The sequence below is a fragment of the Balaenoptera acutorostrata genome, chromosome 3 (genome assembly GCF_949987535.1).
Source record: "Balaenoptera acutorostrata chromosome 3, mBalAcu1.1, whole genome shotgun sequence".
Classification (NCBI taxonomy): Eukaryota; Metazoa; Chordata; class Mammalia; order Artiodactyla; family Balaenopteridae; genus Balaenoptera; species Balaenoptera acutorostrata.
In genome coordinates, this window is record NC_080066.1 from 147,943,760 (window position 1) to 147,962,822 (window position 19,063).

Consider the following 19,063-nt stretch of genomic DNA (forward strand, 5'->3'; position numbering starts at 1 on the left):
AAAGTTAAACAAAGAACTACTATATGACTCAGCAATTCCACTTCTGGGTCTATACCCCAAAGAATTGAAAGCAGGGACTCAAATAATTTGTACACCCACATTCATAGCAGCATTATACACAATAGCCAAAAGGTGGAAATAACTCAAACGCCCACTGACAGATAAATAGATATGGAATATTATTCTGCCGTAAAAAGAAAAGAGATCCTGAGACGGGCATACTACAGCACAGACAACCTTGAAAACATTATGCTAAGTGAAATAAGCCAGACTCAAAGGGACCAATATTATATGATGCCACTTATATAGGTACCTACAAGAGTGGTCAAATCCATAGATACAGAAAGTAGAGTGCCAGGGACTGGCGGAAGGGGGAGTGGAGAATGATGGTTTAATGGGTTCAGAATTTTAGTTTTGCAAGATGAAGAGTTCTGGAGTTGGGTGGTGGTGATGGGTGCACACCAGTGTGAATGTACTTAATGCCACTGAACTGTACACTTAAAAATGGTTAAAGTGGTACTTTAAAAGTTATGTATATTTTACCAAATTAAAAAAAAATTTTAATGTGGAAAAAAACCTATAACTTAGTTGGGGGAGTTCCTTGCTGGACCTCCCACTCGATTCTTGGTTCCCAGACTAACCTAAAGCAAACTGGCTTTGTCAGCCTACCACTCAGCTTCCGCATTTGCTAAGGTGAGAATCACAGGGTACAAAAGGATAAATCCATTCATCTGGGACGCTTTCAGGAAGAAACTGCTCAAAATAGAGAAGGTGGAGTCCTTCTGGGAAAGTCTCTGACAGCTTCCAGAATAATAAAAAACACTGTCAAGCAGCAACGGTCATTTCCGTCCAGGCCCTTGGCCATCCTCAGGCCCCGGGTGCACACCCACCTGCCGCCCTCGATTCCCAGGGACCGCCAGGCCCCCACGCCCACCTAGAGCGGGTGCCGGAAGGAAGTGCTTCCCGGTCAGAGCCCTTGGCTCTACCCTGTTCCCAAGCACCAGAGGCTCTGGTAACCTCTGTGCTTTCTGGAAAGAATCCACGGTTCAGTGGGAACAGGTCTGTGCTAGGATTTGGGCTGGATTGTACTGTTGCTACTGACTTAAAGAGAAGGGGAGACAGACACAGAGAAACAGGGAGAAATGAAAAGACACAGAGAGGGACAGAGGGTGGGGAGAGGCTGGCCGGGAATGAGACAAAGGCCCCTGGACTCCCCCCTCCCGAACGGCTGAGGCTCCTGGAGTCGGGCGGCGGGGCGGGGGCCGAGACTGAAAAGCCACAGTCAGCACGGACCCCACTTTATACGGGAGGTGGGGAACAGCTGTGCACTGACTGGCTGCTGCCCACCCCGGCCCCCCAAGCAGGGACACAGGCACACGCACGCCTGTCACCACAGGGCACTGGCTGACCGCTGGGGCGGTACATGATGATGATACCTTTGAAAAAAGTCTCCGCCTCTAGGATTCCCCCACCTTGGCCCCTGTTTGGTTTGGCCACACAGCTTTCAGGCGGGTCAGGGGGGTTCTCAAATCGATTTGTTTTCTCTTTGCAAAGTGTCTGAGTTAGAGGGCTGGGACCCCCCCCCATCCCCCAAGAGGTTAGCTGGACCCTCGTCCACATACACCTGGACACCACCACGCACAGGGCCAGGCAGCGGGCTCTCTCCTTCGGCAGGTGGGCTCTTCCAGGTGGGCAGAGGCCCAGCCTCAAGTTTCAGGCCCAGCTTGGGGTTTCTGGAGGGGATAGGAAGCTACTCCTTTCCTCCCTCACAAATCCTTTTTGGCGGTTCACCCCACCACCCACACCCCAAAACGGAGGTTCTGATGCCACAGAGCTGCTGCTGCACCAGCAACATCAAGTCTTGCTTGGCCACTGGGGGCAGAGGCAAGGTGGGGGACTTCACTGAACACTGGGCTCTCCAGGTATCAAGGTCAAGGAGACAAATACCAGAACGGTCATTCCTAGAAGCCCTTTGCCAAGAGATTCAAGCACCAACAGGTGACATTCCAACCCGAGCTCCAGACCATATCCCGGGGGCATGGGGAGGGCTCCACGGGTGGCCTCTCCCAGGATGTCTGCACTACAGGGCCTCTCGGTGCTGGGATGGGCTGAGAGGGGGGATGCTGAGTACAGTCCGGGTGTCCCGGACAGACCTCCCCCAGGTCAGGCCAGCATCTTGAACCAGCCCGGACACTAAGAACCACCATGAGGCTAGACACACAGCTCCCACCTCCCAGTCTGCTCCTCAACATCTTGTTGCTCAAGAAAACCCCCTAGCAACTTCACACCAAAAGCATAAATGAATCAAGCAGCAATAAAATCCCCAGCCAAATTTCAGCAATGAGGGAAAGCAAATCCATGGTGGGAACGTGCCCAGGACTGTAGAGCAAGTCTCGGACAAGGCTGGGATAGATGTCTCTAAAAATATGCAATATCTTAAATTATGAAAGTAATATATGCACCTTGCACAACCCAGAAAAACAGAAGGGGAAAAGGCCACTTAGTATCCCATCATCCTAACAAAATTGCTTTGGTGGTTTTGATATTTTTCCTGGCAGGTTGGACATGTCAGCAAGTATGTGCTATGCACATACATACTCAAGCAGCCCTGACAGAGGAGGTGTTTTTCTCTTACTTCTAGAAGGGTTGTCTCCTCAGCTAGTCTAAGGAGACTGACACCCCTTCACACTGGGCCATGGGCTCTCAGAACAGGGGGCCCAGTCCTGCCCATCCCCCACCCAACCAAGGGGGACCAGTCGGTAGGAGCTGCTGGGGGAGGGGGCAGGAGGGTCAGGTGAGCAAACGAACCTTCCGCAGCTTCCCGTAGTCAATCAGCTCAGGCCGGTGTCGGTGGATCAAGGCACAGAAGCCAAGGCCGTCCTTCCAGCTGCCCGGGGGAGAGAAGGGGGGCAAGCTGGTGAGTTAGGCCAAGCAGTAGGGGCAAAGCACTAAGCACGGGTCTCCTTTTTCCAGAGATGAGTACATAACCCTTTGGAGCAGGAGTTGGGAGAAGATACTATGGGAAGGAACTTTCTTCCTGCCACGATCCCAGGCACTGGGGTACGACACTGTGGGGCTTGGTAAGTTGAGATACACCTGCCACATCCAACCCTACCCCCACCCAAGGTCCAGGGCCCTCGTCTGCTCTGTTCCAGAGGCCCAGGCTAGAACTTCCCAGACACTCTCCCTGGGGGGCTCCAAGGGCATCAACCAAAGGTGTATCAGGCAGTAGCTAGGAGGGAGAGGGCTCCTCTCCAGGAGGAAGGGGGCATCAAACGGTGACCCTCCCTTCCCAGAAAAGCAACTTCTTCCCCAAGTGTCTTTGTTCTGTTCTAGAGCTAAGACTGACCCAGCCAAGTGTGCCCTGGGGTCCTTGGGGGAGGCAGCCCAGGTTCCGCAAGGGTCCCTCAGATCCCAGCCACTCACCTTATGTGGAAGTTCTGGATGTTGACGTTTTTGTAAGGGGCTGTCTTTCTCTGACACCACAAGAGCAGCCCTTCCTTCGCTGAAGTCTCTGTGGGGAAGGGGATGACGGGCAGAGAGGTCAGTGGCTGGCTTGGTGGAGGGAGGGGCGTGGGCTCATGGAGGTCCCACTGTGACCACAGGGTCCATGCTTTTTCACACAGGGGGTCCACACAAAGACCCCTAGATTTCAACCCTGCTGCTACCAGGCCACCAAATCTATTTCCTTGACGAAGTTTGAGAACTTATTTGAGAAACATAGAAGTAAGCTAGGAAGCGTTTCATAACTGGCCACCTTACACATTTAAATACTGAGAAAATGGCTTTTCAAACTTTCAGAATATCTCCCCTTCACTCCCTTTTATGCAAAGAAATGGCAACAATACAAAATAAGCTGGCAACTTATGTCAGGTGGCCACTTTGGGGAGGAAGGTTTGATTGGTCTGTGAAATCTGAAATCCAGGAATCTTCAGATAGGGGCCCCATGTGCCCTGTGGAGGACACACAGCCATGTGGGAAGAAAGCATTAGGACTTCCGGTTGCATTTAGTGTTCATCTTTTAAAAAAAATGGTTTCCTTATATTTAATGCATGGATCGACACTGTTGCTGTGTGTAAAGCAGACATGTGTCAGTAAGATAGGGCAGGTATCTGAGAGGACCCCAGAAGCTCCCAGCCCAGGAGGGCTGCAAACCGCACCGCCCCCATGTGTTCATGGCTGTGAATTGCAGGTTATAGTACTCAGTAAAGTGGGTTTGTGGACGATCTCATTTACTTTCGATTCACAAAATGGACTTTAAAATGATGTTAAACAATTCCTGCAAAGATAATATAATAATTCAAGCACAAGAAAACAATTAAAAAATCAGCAAAGCTAACGCTTATGCTTTTAGTTCAAGCTCTTTGTCAGTCACATTACAAGATGAAAAAACAACGATTTAATCAGAGCTGACAAGATGTCTACCCAAAAGAATAAACTCATCAAGAAAGCTATTTGAAAACCAGATTTATATCTATTATCACTAACAAGCACCATGCCCTAAGTGACTACTGTGGGTATCTTTTTAACCACTTCAGCCCTAAATACCAGGTATCTATAAACCAAACTTAGAACTTCACATTGCTGTATCACCAAGTGTCAAATGAAGATTTCCATAACAAAGCAATTTAATCCACATTGTTCTCATTAAAAATTATTTTGAACAAAAATCTTTTCAAGATTTGATTTCTAGGCCATTAAAATGAATAAAAAATATTTTAAAAATAACTCCACCTCATCTTTTAAAAATTTGGTTTGGTGTGTTTTATAATATGCATAGAAATACATGTATATAATTTAGTGCAAAATAAATACACACGTATCAGACATAAAGCTCAAAAACTGCTGGAGTGGGCTTCCCTGGTGGCGCAGTGGTTGAGAATCTGCCTGCCAATGCAGGGGACACGGGTTCGAGCCCTGGTCTGGGAAGATCCCACATGCCGTGGAGCGACTAGGCCCGTGAGCCACAATTGCTGAGCCTGCGCATCTGGAGCCTGTGCTCCCCAACAAGAGAGGCCGCGATAGTGAGAGGCCCGCGCACCGCGATGAAGAGTGGACCCCACTTGCCACAGCTAGAGGAAGCCCTCGCACAGAAACGAAGACCCAACACAACCATAAATTAATTAATTAATTAATTTAAAAAAAAAAAAAAAAAGAATAAAGAGACTTTATTAAAAAAAAAAAAAAAAAAAAAAAAAAACTGCTGGAGTGTGAAATCAAAAGTTTAGAGAGATCACTGCCCCAGACCATGGTGGCCCCTTGCAGATCTAAAAGGCGGCCACCAGAGGGTGCTATGGGAGCAAAGTGGAGGACCTGGTGTCGGCTCACCCTCCTGTCACTCCCTCCTGACTGCTATTCCCCTACCCTTTCAGATTTAACAACCCAAGAGCCAGGTGGGATGTTTCCAATACACTTCCCCACAGCAACCTTGGGCTTTCTCAAAGTGAGGGGTTTCCCTGGGGACAACACATCTATGGGGACCAGCACTCCAAACAGTTCTTACTTCCCTGTAGACTAGGAGAGAGCACAGATGCCAGCGATGGGTAAGCGGCCCAGGATGTGGCCCGTGATCAAGGCCCTGTTGTCCCGGGGATCAGGGAGGAAGACGTGATGGTGAAGGCACGGGAGAGGTGGAAGCCTGGGGATGGCATAGGACAGAGCAGAAGACCTACCTTCCACGGAGATGTCCTGGATGGCAAAGCGGAGGATGATGGTCCAGATCATGCCCAGGGTCATTTTCACGTTCCCATCCACGATTTCTACAGAAACAGCAGTAGGACACATTAAGAAGGGTCTCAGCAGGGACAGAGTTCACACTCCCTGAGTGCCCATGTCACTCCGTGCGCCACTTAGGAGGTCAATGACCACACACTCCACTTCTAGAGGGAAGTCTAAAAATTAGTGCAATTACATGTCACAGGTGTCAGGAAGGAAGTCTACTTGGGGGTGTCTTGGGGGCACCAGGAGAGTGGTCAATTCGACTGGGTACAACAGGAAAGGCAACAGAGAAGGGGGTGTCTTAAACCCTGAGTGGTGTCCACCAGCCTAACAGAGAAGAGGGAGAGAATTTCTATACCATCACAAATGTCCTGGCACCTCTGTGAGCTGAGGACCTCTGGGCAAGCACAGCTCTCAAAACAGCCATCCACAGCTGGAAAGCCAGTGCAGGCAACAGAAATTAACCAACCCGACAAACGTTTATAAACTGCTGCTGGAAGGATCCACTAACACAAATCAAGTTCATGATGCCACTAGCTGGGTATTTTTTAATAAAAAACAAACAACAGCTTCAAGATCACAATTAAGAGGTACCCCACTATGGGTTTCCCTGGTGGCACAGTGGTTAAGAATCCACCTGCCAATGCAAGGGACACAGGTTCGAGCCCTGGTCCGGGAAGATCCCACATGCCGCAGAGCAGCTAAGCCTGTGCGCCACAACTACTGAGCCTGCGCTCTAGAGCCCACGAGCCACAACTACTGAAGCCCGCGCGCCTAGAGCCCGTGCTCCGCAACAAGAGAAGCCACCGCAGTGAGAAGCCCACGCACCGCAACGAAGAGTAGCCCCCACTCGCTGCAACTAGAGGAAGCCCGCTCACAGCAACGAAAACCCAACGCAGCTAAAAATAAATAAAATTTTTTTAAAAAATGAATAAAATCTATCTTAAAAAAAAAAGATACCCCACTAAAGTCAGTCTAAGCAGCACTTTCTAGACTTTTTAAAATACGTTATAAATTCTATGAAGTAATTTTTTTTTTTTTTTTTCTGTACCAGACTCAAAGGCAGGGAATACAAAGATAAATAAGCCCTGTCTTTAAGGAGCCTAAGACATGGAGTCATTTATAGTCTTGGGGGTTGAGAAGGGTAACAATCAAATGCAGACTCCTTACCTTCACCTGCTTCCAGGCCAGGAGATGGTAACCTGGCCCCATGGTGAGGTACTCTCAGTTAAGACTCAGGCATCCAAAGAATATCTCATGTTTTCCTACCTGCAACACTAGTTTTAGGGGAGACCCAACAAAACCATAAGAAGGGGCAACTTCCAGGGACTCCTAATCCCCTGAGCCCACATCCACTTGGGTTTGCTTCCCACAAAACAAACCCCTTAAACAAGAGTGGATTCCACTAAGGAAATTAGGATCTCATCCCCTTCCTCAAAAGGGAGGGCAAAATTACATGCAAGGTAAAGGCACTGAGCAGTGATGCCTGGCCACAGCTGCTTCTGGTGGGGACGGTGGGTAACTCTGCTGAGCCTGCATCAGGGTGCTGAGTAAAGGAAGCACAGCGTCCACTTTGGACATGGGACAGGATGTGACTCTTCCTGTAAAGAATGGGGTTTGAATGCCCCTCCCAGAACCCTAGGCATCCGCAGGACAATGATCCAAGTTGGAAAACCTGGGTTAGAGAGATGTAGCAGCTCCTCCTTAATAACTAAAACAGCCGGCTGCACTTTGCAGAGCAGGCTTGCGGGGAGCAGGAGTAGAGTCAGTTAATCAGTCAAGAGTCAGTTCCTTGTAAAGCAACTGATACTCCAATGAAAATTAATTAAAAAAAAAAAAAAAGAACCAGTTCCTAAAAGTTTGATATTTTTTAAATGCCCTTTCATTTGTGACCCCCAAAGGTTTTGCATCTGTAACGTTCAAAGTGTTTATATAAATTGATAAGAGAAAAGTCTAAATTCATAATACGTAAGTAGGCAAAAGACATGAATACACTTCACAAAACACGAAATACAAATAACCAATTTGTAAGAATGTCAATCTCACTTGGAATGAAAGATATAAGATACCATTTCCCAGCTATTAAATTAGCAAAGTTGAAAAACAAGCGAACACACACCAGGATGGTAATAAGGCTACCATACTGTGGCTAGAAGTTTTTTAAAAAACAAAAAACACCTTTCTGGGAAATAATTTGGCAATAGGGAGCAAGCATCTTGAAGTTGCTCGATTTTTTGAGAGAAAAATTCTCTCTCTAGCCCCAGCCAGTGGAGTGAAATACAGAGCAAGGTTGCTGTGTGAAGGCGCTTGCTGCCCGGGTATTTATCATGACCATACACTGGAAACCCTGTGAAGGTGCAAAGTACAAGGCATGACTGAGCAAATCCCCAGATTTGTCCACCCCTCTGCTCAAAACCTCCACTCGGAGCCAAAGGCAGTGGCTGGTGGGGCCTCTAGGACCCCTCCTCCCGCTACCCCTCCAGTCACCCAGCTTCCCTGCAGCTCTCCCCCCGTCCTGGGATACCCCTCACCTCCCTCCTGTCTCCACTCACCCTTCATCTTCTCACTGAGCCCTTCCTGGACCTCCCATTTTACTTTTCTACAACTGACATATATATTTTCTTTCTCCCTCTTCTAGAACGTAAGCTCCCTGAGGGTAAAGATCTTTTGTTCTGCATCACTGCTTAACAGCCCAGCATTGTCCCTGACACAGAAAAGGCCCTCCATCAACATTTGTTGAATGAAGGAACAAATGAATGAATGAATGAATGAATAGGACACTGGAGGACACTAAACAGGCGGGCGAGCGGGCAGAGAACATAAGAGCACTCAGGCTCCTCCAGGACCGGACCCAGGTCTGGAGCAGATCACAGCTGTGCTCACCAAATAGACAATTAGAACATAATTAAACATTATGTTCACAAGGTTTTAATGACTTGGGGCCAGTGTCCCCTCGCCAGCTGCCCCATTTGTGAAGATCAAAATATCCCAGCCTCTTGCTGGCCTTGAGCTCAGTGTCCTCCCAGCACCAAGGAAGACAAGGCAGCTTCTTCTCTGGGTCTTGCCTACTTACGTCTCTCCTCCTTCCACAGAAACACCCAAGCCCTGGGGGTGTTGCTTACTGAATTCTAACTCCTACCAAAGAAGCAGTTTCACTCCAGAAAACAGAGGGGCCAAGGACAGGCAAAGAGAGTGGTGTGTGTACAGTTAACAGCCCATGGACCACCCATCCCCAGTGCCCACCTGATTCCCCACACACCCTCAGAGTGTAACCCTCCCCAGAGGGCTCTCCTGCCCTGGTCCCGAGAACGGTAGATCCTTTCCCCAGGCATCTCTGTGTTTGGAGTAAGGCTGCCCATCTCATAGGCATCTAAATGGCCTGAAATGCTGGGTCCAAAAGAAGGGTTCCAAGGCCACAACCGGGCCCCTGGGGGAAAAACCATGACGCTAGATTAACAATGTCTGGGACTTCCCTGGCGGTCCAGTGGTTAAGACTTCGCCTTCCAATGCAGAGGGTGTGGGTTCGATCCCTGGTTGGGGAGCTAAGATCCCACATGGCTTGTGGCCAAAAAACCAAAACATAAAACAGAAGCAATATTGTAACAAATTCAACAAGGACTTTAAAAATGGCCCACATCAAAAAAATCTTTAAAAAACCAAACCAAACCAAAAAAACAGTGTCTCTGTGGGTGTGGGAAGAAGCCATTCCTAGACCACAGCTACCTGTGAAGCTGTTCACATCCTGCTTTTACTCAGAACCTGCCTCTCCCCTCGCCCCAGTCCAGGGAGGCAGTCACCTGAGCAGTATTCAGATGGTGGAATGAATGATGCCGAAGGAACTCCACGTGATAGAAACTAGGACCCTGGGGGTCACCATCTCCCAAGACCATTGGGTTTAGCTACTGTACCCGCCGCCCCCTCCATCCTAAGGACAGATGCTAAATCATCGAGCCCACCCCCAGGCTCCAGCACCCAAAGCCATCAAGCTTTCCCTGCCTCAAGATTTTAAAAGGAAAAATCCTTCTCAGGTGCTCTCATCTGGTTAAATCCCAACCACTCACCCACGTCAAGTCCCAACCCCGTGAAGTCTAGACAGTCTAGAATCAAGTATCACACAAGAAATCCTAAGGATCTATTCTAACCCCTGCCGCGGTGTGGATGCTTCTTGCCTCTGGCCTCCATCTGAACATCTTTGGGGGCAGCGAACCCGTGCCTTTCCCAGAGCACCCTTTTCCTGCATCCCCTAAGGTTCTGTATGTTATCCACAGTCAGCCTGCCCACAGGGTCTTCCTTCCGGGCCTGGTTCTGCACGTCAGGGTCAGCCAGAGTCGACACCTTGCCCTACGTGATAACCCTTCAAAGGTCTGGGGCCTTTCACCTGGGCTGGGCCTGGTCCCCAGGGCACCCCAGCCAGGACAATTGGCAACATCTCCCCCACCCCAACCCCAAGAGGGCTCCTTCCAGGTGATCCATTCCACTGCCTTTTATAGTCTACAGCAGTAAACTTCACTTCATTAAAATAAACAAAACCCATTCAGGGCCTCATCCAGTTTCCTGGCTCAGCAGAGCGGCCGTCCTGGCACGATCTCGGTGCTCAGCTTTTTTTGTTTTCTTTTTTTAAATTTATTGGAGTATAGTTGATTTATAATGTTGTGTTCGTTTCAGGTGTACCCCAAAGTGCTTCAGTTATACATATACATATATTCATTCTCTTTCAGATTCTTTTCCTATATAGGTTATTATTTCAGCTTGAAACGGGAGCAAGGATCTCAAAGAGGGAAGCCTTGGCCTAAAGGCAGCAAGAAGGAAGGGAATGTCTCATTTTAAGGAGGCTTTAGAAATCTTTTGAGAAGCGAGGCCTGTGCCAAAGGAGCTAGAAAACTCCGGCCAGCTAGGTTAGGTGACTCCCCCAGAGATTAGAGGGGCGTCGTGAGCGTTTACACCCATGTCAGTCTTTGCTCCTTACCCCTCTATTGAGAGAACACAGCCAGCTTGACCTGCCACTTCAGAGCTGAGGAAAATCAGACATGCAATTTCTGTCCTGGGCCCCTGCAGAGGAGGCAGCAAAGCCTTGGGGTGATGGGAGAGCTTTAGACCTCAGCTCCAGAGCCCAAACCCCCGGGGTTTACTGGGCTCTGCCATATGCAAGCAGTCTGGCCCAGAGCCTGTACTACACACTTCCATTCCATCAACTTCTTCGAGCCTCAGTTTCCTTGACTGTAAAATGTGGCTGGTGACATGACAAGCCTGTTAAATTATCCTGTCTAGTCAGCCACAGATCTGGAACTCAGCAAGTGCTATTCTCGCCCATCTTCTCCTTTCTTCCTCCCCTTTGGTATTCAGAGTCTTTACAAAAATATTTTTTTAGGTAGTTGCTAAATTTTCCTCACTAAAAATCTGGATTTCTGGCTTCTTTTGAAAAATTGGAAGATCTAGCAATGCTTGATGAGTATTCCCACACAGCAACAACTGGTTAGATCTACATGGCAGCTGCCCTGCTTAGAAGAACATGTTCTCCCTTCTTCTCCCCACTCATCCCTACCGTTCACCACAGCCCACGTCATACATCCTCTACTTCCGTGTCCCAGCGAGCATCTGAGCTTGCACCAGACGACCTGAGTGGCAAGTTCTTTGGCTTCCCATACCTGCTTGGTTGAAACTTTTTCTGCCAAGTCTTGGTTCCTCCCTAAGAGAACAAACTATTCTTTACTTCTTAACAGGCAGCGATTATTTTCCCACTCACAAAGCGAAGTATCCTGCTACGCACAAGCCCTTCGAACATTTACTGAGCACTGACTGTGCATCATGCTGCTAGGAGCTGGGGCCACAAGGATGTAGAAGACGTGATCTCTGCCTCACAGCTGAGGGGATGGGATGCATAAGGCACTACCCCGTGATGGCCTCAAGTACTAGCCTGAGTCCCCGGTAAGGAAGGGGTCAGCAAGCTTTTCCTGTCAAGGGCTTGATAGGAAATATTTTCGGCTTTGCAGGCCATATGGTTTCTGTCACAACTATTCAATTCCGCCTGTAGCAGGAAAGCAACCAATAATATGTAAACAAATGGGCATGGCCGTGGTCCAATATTTACAAAAACCTGGGTCAGCCAGGTTGGACCCCATGGACTGTAGTCTGCCAACCGCTGTGCTCAAGTTTCTCAGTTTGATGTTGATACATCAAATCCCTCAATTTCTAGAAAAAAAGAGGAGGACTTTAAAGTCATCCACCAGAGAAGAGATCAGCTCCTATGGATTTACTGAAGCAAGACCCTCCAACCTCTGCAAGGAAAGGCCACCCTCTGGGGTATTTCTCTGGAGTCACGCAGACCTGAATTTGAGTTCTGGCTTTACCACTTGCTGATGATGGGACTTGGGACAAGTTAATCTCGTCAGGCATGTATTTTCCTCTTGTAAAATGGGGATAATAATTAGAGCCACCTCATAGGGCTGGTGAGGATGAAATGAGATCACTGGTGCAAAGGGCTTCAGCACAGTACCTGCTGCAGAGCAAGTGATCAGTAATCACAGCCAGGGTTATATCTACAATGAAGGAATGAATGAATGGAGACGGCGTCTTACTCACCTTTTGATCTCTGGTACCACACAGCAGATGCCCAACCCGTTGCAGAATCCATGGGACACAGTCCTGACGGGGCCTAGTTATGGTATTTTATTCTAATCACCACACGACCCTCCCTAAATCCTTCAGAACCATTACAGCGCACACAAGAAATTGTGCGACCTCCTTTTAACCATTAAGAACGTGCTAAATAATGGTTTAGACTGAGCTTTAAACAATTTTTTCAAATTGAAGTACAGTTGATTTACAATCTTGTGTTAGTTTTCAGGTGTACAAACAATTTTTTTGTAAGTAAAGGGAAAAGAGTCAAGAAGCTGCTCTGCAGGGAAATGATATTAAAGATGTTCCTAAAGGTGTGTAGACAGCCATTCTGCAGGGGGCTGCCTCCACCCAGCCAGGGTCTGCACACTCTCCCCAGACCGCAGAACTCTCTGCTTGGGACAGCGCAGTGCAGCCGGGCCTGTGGAAGAGGGAAGTGGCATTCCACACAGGTGTATCCCACAGCGCTAGGGTTCAGCGGAGGGGTTGCCAAGGTGCAGAGACTGGATGGAAAGTGCTGTTTTTACATGAAGGATCCACGGGTCGACCAGGTGGAGGTGCTGGGAGCCCCACTTCCACATGCCCCCAGGGATGTCTAGGAGTGGGTGGGACATAGGAGTGGGTCTAGGAGTCAGGCTGGAAAAGGCCAAAAGAACCAGGAAGTTGGGGGGTGGGGAGAATCCAGCTCCAGGGGGGCAGCCAGGGGCAGGCCTTACTCACCTTCAGCTCCTATGGACACCAGCTTGACCCCCTTGCTGGCTATGAAGTCCAGGGCCTTGTTGACATTGGAGATCTTGTGCACCCTCATTTTGCCTCTCTCCGGCTTGGCCAAGCGTTCACCTGAACACAGACCGAGAGGGAGGAACAGGAAGTGAGATGCTGTTCTCCTACTTCTCAGGTCTAAACTGCTTGCAGCCACTCAGCAAGTCTGTATTAAGCCCCTAACATATGCCAAGGACTTGGCTGTGTGCTGGGAATATGGGGCTGAACAGAACAGTTTGCTGCCTTCATGTACTTATGGTCCAGGAGGAGAGACAGATCTTCATCAGAGAAACACACAAATGAACAAATAGCCAGAAGGGTAAATGCTTAAAATAAATGCTTTAAAAGAGACAGCAGAGGAGGGCAGGTAGGAGGGTGAAAGAGCTGTGAGGTGGTCAGGGGAGGCCTCTGAGTAGGAGGCAGCCAGGCCCAGACTGCAGGGAATGGTGACCAAGGCAGAAGGAACAGTATATGCAAAGGCCCCGAACTCCTAGCCTAGACTGTTTTGGCCTGGGAGAGTGTTTGGGTCGCTCTAGAGTATTCTGGAAGAGTTCCCTGTGCGCTGCCATGGAGTCCCTCTCTCATTTGAGAACCGCTGCTCTTGTCCATTTACTGCCTCCCAGGGGTACCCTCAGCTCAGCTCTGAGTCAACCTCCAACCCTCACTCAGCAGCCACTCCCCCACCCCACCCCACACCTCCAGCTTCCACAGGGGAGCTTCTGCTGCTCAGGCTTTTCGGTCAGAAGCTGCCGGGAAATAGGCGTTGAGGAACGGGTTCTCCAAACACCCTGTTAAGAGCACAGACCACAGGTGTCCAGGGACCTCCTGAAACCACTTGAAAAATGTATATGTACAACATGTGTGCCCATATCTGGGGAAGGGGCGCACAGCGCTCAGAGTCTCTAAGAGGTCAGGGACCCTAAAAGGCTGAGAACCACCATCCTAGGACCTGAAATTCAGGACCCTTGCACCTGCCACGGTCTCCAGACCAGCCCAGCGGTGCCCTCCTCGCCCCCTTCCGAGCACATTGACAGTCTGGCTGAGAGATCTCGAGGGGCAGGGTGGCCCTGATGCTGGGCCATGCCCACCCTGTCAGAGCGGCACTTCTCCAGGGGGCCTCCCCACTCCCCAGGGGGCCCCCCAGCTTCTAGAGAACAGAATTCCCGCCACAGATGTCATTTGGCCTGGCAGCTCCCAGGGAAGCACAGCTGGGTTTTTATTATTAAATCAAGACTTTCCGCTCACGGCTTTCCCAAGGCTGTGGCCACTGCCCCCCTCTCTGGCAAGGCACCCTACCGCCCTCCTGAGCAGATGAGATGCCGCAGGGCTCCCTTCCGATAGGATGGATGGAGGCAGCACCTCGTACCCCGGAAGGCTGCTCCCGCTAGAGCCCCAGCCCTTAGGTCCTGCTAAGCCTGAGCTCGCCAGCCAGCCCGCCAGCCACGTACACTGGCTGGAACAGGGCTTCTCCAAGACAGTGGAGGCAGCAAGGATAGTGGTTCTGGGATTTCGTTCAGCACAAAACCACCAGGAGGACCTGCTAACTGCAGATGTCCAGTCCCCTTCCCCTGCTTCCTGAGTTTCTGATTTAGGAGGTCTGGGGTGTGGGCTGGGAATCTGCATGTGGCCAAGCAGTCCTGCTGATTCTGCTGGGTGGTCCAGGGACCACCCTCAGAGGACCTCTGCAGGCAGCACCCCCTTCCTTCTCCTGTTATCCTACCCACCTCCAGAAACGCTCAAGGAGGAAAAGGCAACATCTCGGTGACTCAATCTCTCCCCGCCCCACAGATGTGCACAGGCCGGCCCGTTCAGTGAGAGCACCTGGTGGGTATGCGGAAAAGCCCAGCGGGGTAGTCAGTCACTCTAATATTTGTTGAGCATCACCTACGTGCCAAGTACAGGTCTAAGCACTTGGGATACAGATAAGACTGTCCCCGCCCCAAGGGGCTCAGTGCGCAGTGGGGAGAAAACACATGAGCCAAAAATGATCCTGCCGCATGGCAAATGACACACTAGAGGAATCAACAGCCTGTTCTAGGAGCCCAGAGGAGGGCAGCCACTCAAAGCAGGAGCGGGGGGGCGGGGGGTGGTAGTCAGGGAAGCCTTCCTGGAGGAAATGACTAAACAGAGTTTTGAAGAATGAAAAAGAACAATGCCAAGTTTGTTTAAACTAAGAAATGTTGGAGGAGGAGGTCGGGAAAGACACTCTAAAAAGCAGAGGAAAACATATGGCAGTTCCTAAAAAAAAAATTAAATATAGAATTACTCTAGGACCCAGCAATTCCACTTCTGGGTACATACACAAGAGAACTGAAAGCACAGACTTGAACAGATATCTGTACACCCATGTTCTTAGCGGCATTATTCACAATAGCCAAAAGGTGGAAAGGACTGAAGTGTGAATTGAAGATGACTGAATAAACAAAATGTGGGATATACATACACGATGGAATATTATTTGGCCTTAAAAAGGAAGGAAATTCTCATACATGCTACTTCATGGAGGAACTACGAGGACATTACGCTAAATGAAATAAGCCAGTCACACAAGGACAAATACTGTATGAGTCCACTAGTACGAGGAACCTAGAACAGAATCTGTGAATCAAGTTCACAGAGACAGAAAGCCGAATGGTGGTGGGCAGGGGCTGGGCGGGGAGAAGGGAATGGGGAGTTGGCATTGAATGGTATGCAGCCTCAGTGTGGAATGCTGAAAAAGTCTGGAGACGGATGGTGGTGATGGTTGCACAACAATGTGAATGTGCTTAGTGCCTCTGTGTACATTTAAAAACGATCAACATGGTAAATTTTATGTTAACGTATATCTTACCACACACACACACACCCCACCCCACCCCTCACAGATTTCACCTGCAGTGAAAATATTTTCAAGTACTGGGGAGTGGGGGAAGGCAGTCGGAGCTTGTGCAAAAGCACAGAAAACAGAGAGCGTGCCATCTGGGGAGGACTGCGTGTGCCCCCACGTGGCAGAGGGTCTGAAGTCTGACACCTTTTTGCGAATAGCTAGTTGAAAACAAAGCAGGTGCCAGCTCCTGAAGGATCCTGCTAGCTATGCTAAGGAATGTGGGCTGCAGGCGCAAAGCCCCAGAGGGGCACTGAAAAGCTTCAAGCAGGGAACGGCGTGACCATATTTGGGCTGTTGGATGGACCCTGGCTGCCTGTGGGTAACGGAGGGCAGTGGGAAGGGAGAAGCTGGGAGGAGGGGTCAAAGGCCTCTGGACATTATCTAGGTGACAGCTGACGCAGGCGCACTGACACCGTGAGGTAGCAGAGGTAAAAGAAGGATAATAGAAGGAAATAGAATGAATGAAACTTGAATGCCAAAGAGCAAAGGCATTGAACCCTGGGGCACATGTGGGGGAAGATGCCCAGTGCGATTCAGTATTTAAAAGGAGGCTCCAGGGAGAAGGCTGGACGGAGACTAGTCTAGGACTGGCAGCAAGGTGGAAGGTAAAGTGAAGAAAGCAGCTGAGATCCTCCAGTGCATAAGCCAAGGCTAGACTCTCGGGACCTCTGACCTTTAAGGGATGGTGGAGGAAAGGTATCCATAAGAAAGAGGAGGTATGCATTGGAGAGGAGCAGTCCCTCCAGGTATCTGGACACCCAAATTCCAAGCTGGGGGCTGGAAAAGGGGCTGGGATCACCTGGATATAGGTAGCTAGGTAGCAGTGGAGCCAGCGTTTGGAGACGGTCAGCCATGGTTGCTTTCTTGAACCACAGAATCCTAGCATTTGGAGGAGAAGAGACCTCAGAGACCATCCTTCAAACTCCTCTTTATGCAAATGAGGATGCCGAGGCAGAAAGGCAGCGATTTGTCCGAGGGCACACAGACGGCGGGCAGCAGAGCCAGGACCAAACCCAGTCTCCCTGTCTGAATTCACACGTCACCCGCAACTTTTTTCAAGACACCCAAAGCTAGCCATAACCAAGGACAGAGCAGACGCAGAGGTGTCAGGGCAGCATTCCCGAAGTGGCAGAACCCAGTGGGCACTGCCTGATCCTGGGCCATGGGGGCCCCACCCATCTGGCATCACCTCTGCTCTGGCTCTCCCAAGGCCAGTGGTCCAGCTCACCTGAGATGACCTCCAGCAGCAGCATCAGCTTCAGGCCATCCCGGAAGTCCTCCTCGATGTTCTCGATCTGCGTCCCTGCCTTCCGGAGGTGGGAGTTGCACCATGCTGTAAACGTCTGCGCAAAGGAAAGAAGAGCAAGTGGTCAGTCTCTCCCACAAGCCACATGGTCTCTGAGGCCCTTAGGACCCGTCTCTCTCACGCCCTTTTTCCAGTTGTTCCGTACAAGGTGTTGGGCGGGCTGGTGTTGTCATCCTTGTTGGTCAAGACATATAACCATAAAGGGCGAGAAACCCACACAGCAGAGCCCATAAAACTTCTCAGCGTGATTGTTCTGCAGTCTCCTTCAGCTCATCACAGGGCAACAGCTGAGGGGTCACCCTGCAGGGCCAGTGGCATGGGTGGGCACCAGTGGGATGGACAAAGCAGCACCTTCCTTTAGCAGGTCCCCTCCCAACCTTCTTCCCATGATAGACAAGAGGGCTGTGCGTGTGCTGTCCCAAAGCTTTGGTAAGCCTGGCACACAGCTTGGGGGTGGGCAGGGGACATACACTGATTCCTCATCTCCACCCACACTGAGAAGTGGCACGATTCCATTCTTAGCAGTTCACCTCTTAGATTATAAGGCTTAGTTTCGATCTTCACAGTTACAAGGTCGAGTACCCCAGGGGTAAAGTATTAAGCCTCATTAACACCTTAGGGTAAATAAGTTTATTAAATCCTCGTCCCCTTGGCAGCTAGCTAAAGGAAGATTAATCAGTTCTGTTGGGGACAGAGTTCAGAGGGGCAGTGTCAGAATGAAGAGAGAGAGGTAAGTACCCCCTTGGTGTATGTGTGTGTATTTGGGGTGGGAGGTGGAGGCACCTTAAGGTGCAAAAGTACGAGCAAGAATTTCGAAAAGGGACTGTCAGGAGACTAAATGAAAGACCATCAGCACTGTAATTTTCTGATCTGTGGGGAGAGAGCAGCAACCTTGAAGCTTCTGTATTAAGCCAACCATCAGGCAGGCCAAGCTATCCTGCGCCAACAGCACCCTCTGGTGGCTCACACGAGGAACAGGGTGACTCAACAAACATGAGAAACAGAAAGCGTGCACTTCCACTTCGCTCGCCCATCCAAACAGAACTTGGGCAAGTGTCTCTCCCCAGCTGTCACAAACAGAGAGAAGAGCTCTCTTTCTTTAGATCCAATCTATTCCTTGGCAACTCAAGACTCCTCTGCACCAAATGGTACTCTCAACCACATGGGGGCTCAAGAGCCAACCTTCCATCCCCCACAGCAGGGCCAGCCAGCTCTCTCCCCACCTGTCCTGCAAAGTGGCAATGGTGACAGTGTTAAATTTCTCATAACAGCAGCAACCTCCCTGGAAACACTCCTCCTCTTCGGAAAGGTCACCAGACTCATGACCCCCACCACCACGTCCTCTTGCCCTGGGGAACTCCAAAGTGAAGTGGCAATAAATGGGCAGGAGAAGGGGGCAGTGCCACAGCAGTGAGTACTGGGGAGAAGAAATGGCTGCGTAGGCTTATAACCAACAGTTGACGAGCCTGTGAGCAAGAAGGGGAGACAGCAGCCCACACGAGGTGGGGACAGGGGGCCGCACTATGACACCCCTCCAACACTGGGCCTCATTCTTAAATCATATCTCACTAGACACTCAGCAACACAGGGTACTTCCCTCTCCCTGCAAACACAGCTCCGCTCTGTAGGCCAGCCCACACCCATGATAGACAAGAGGGCTGTGGGTGTGCTGTCCCAAAGCTTTGGTAAGCCTGGCACACAGCTTGGGGGTGGGCAGGGGACATACACTGATTCCTCAGCCTGGAGTGTCCTCTATGTCATGCTTGGCTAACTCACACTCTTCTTCTAAGACTGGG

At 50.0% G+C, this 19,063-nt stretch overlaps 1 protein-coding gene across 3 annotated transcripts in view; it reads right to left on the reverse strand.

Moving 5' to 3' along the window:
• The window catches only part of ACTN1 (actinin alpha 1), a 95,768-nt gene that overhangs the window by 25,170 nt on the left and 51,535 nt on the right, over positions 1-19,063 (reverse strand). For all 3 annotated transcript variants that reach the window (XM_007184349.3, XM_007184347.3, XM_007184348.3), the window contains exons 2-6: positions 17,190-17,304; positions 13,054-13,173; positions 5,673-5,759; positions 3,427-3,514; positions 2,809-2,887 (exon numbers count right to left, since the gene is read on the reverse strand). In XM_007184349.3, coding sequence (XP_007184411.1) covers positions 2,809-2,887; positions 3,427-3,514; positions 5,673-5,759; positions 13,054-13,173; positions 17,190-17,304 — 489 coding nt within the window. The remainder of the gene's footprint in view (positions 1-2,808; positions 2,888-3,426; positions 3,515-5,672; positions 5,760-13,053; positions 13,174-17,189; positions 17,305-19,063) is intronic.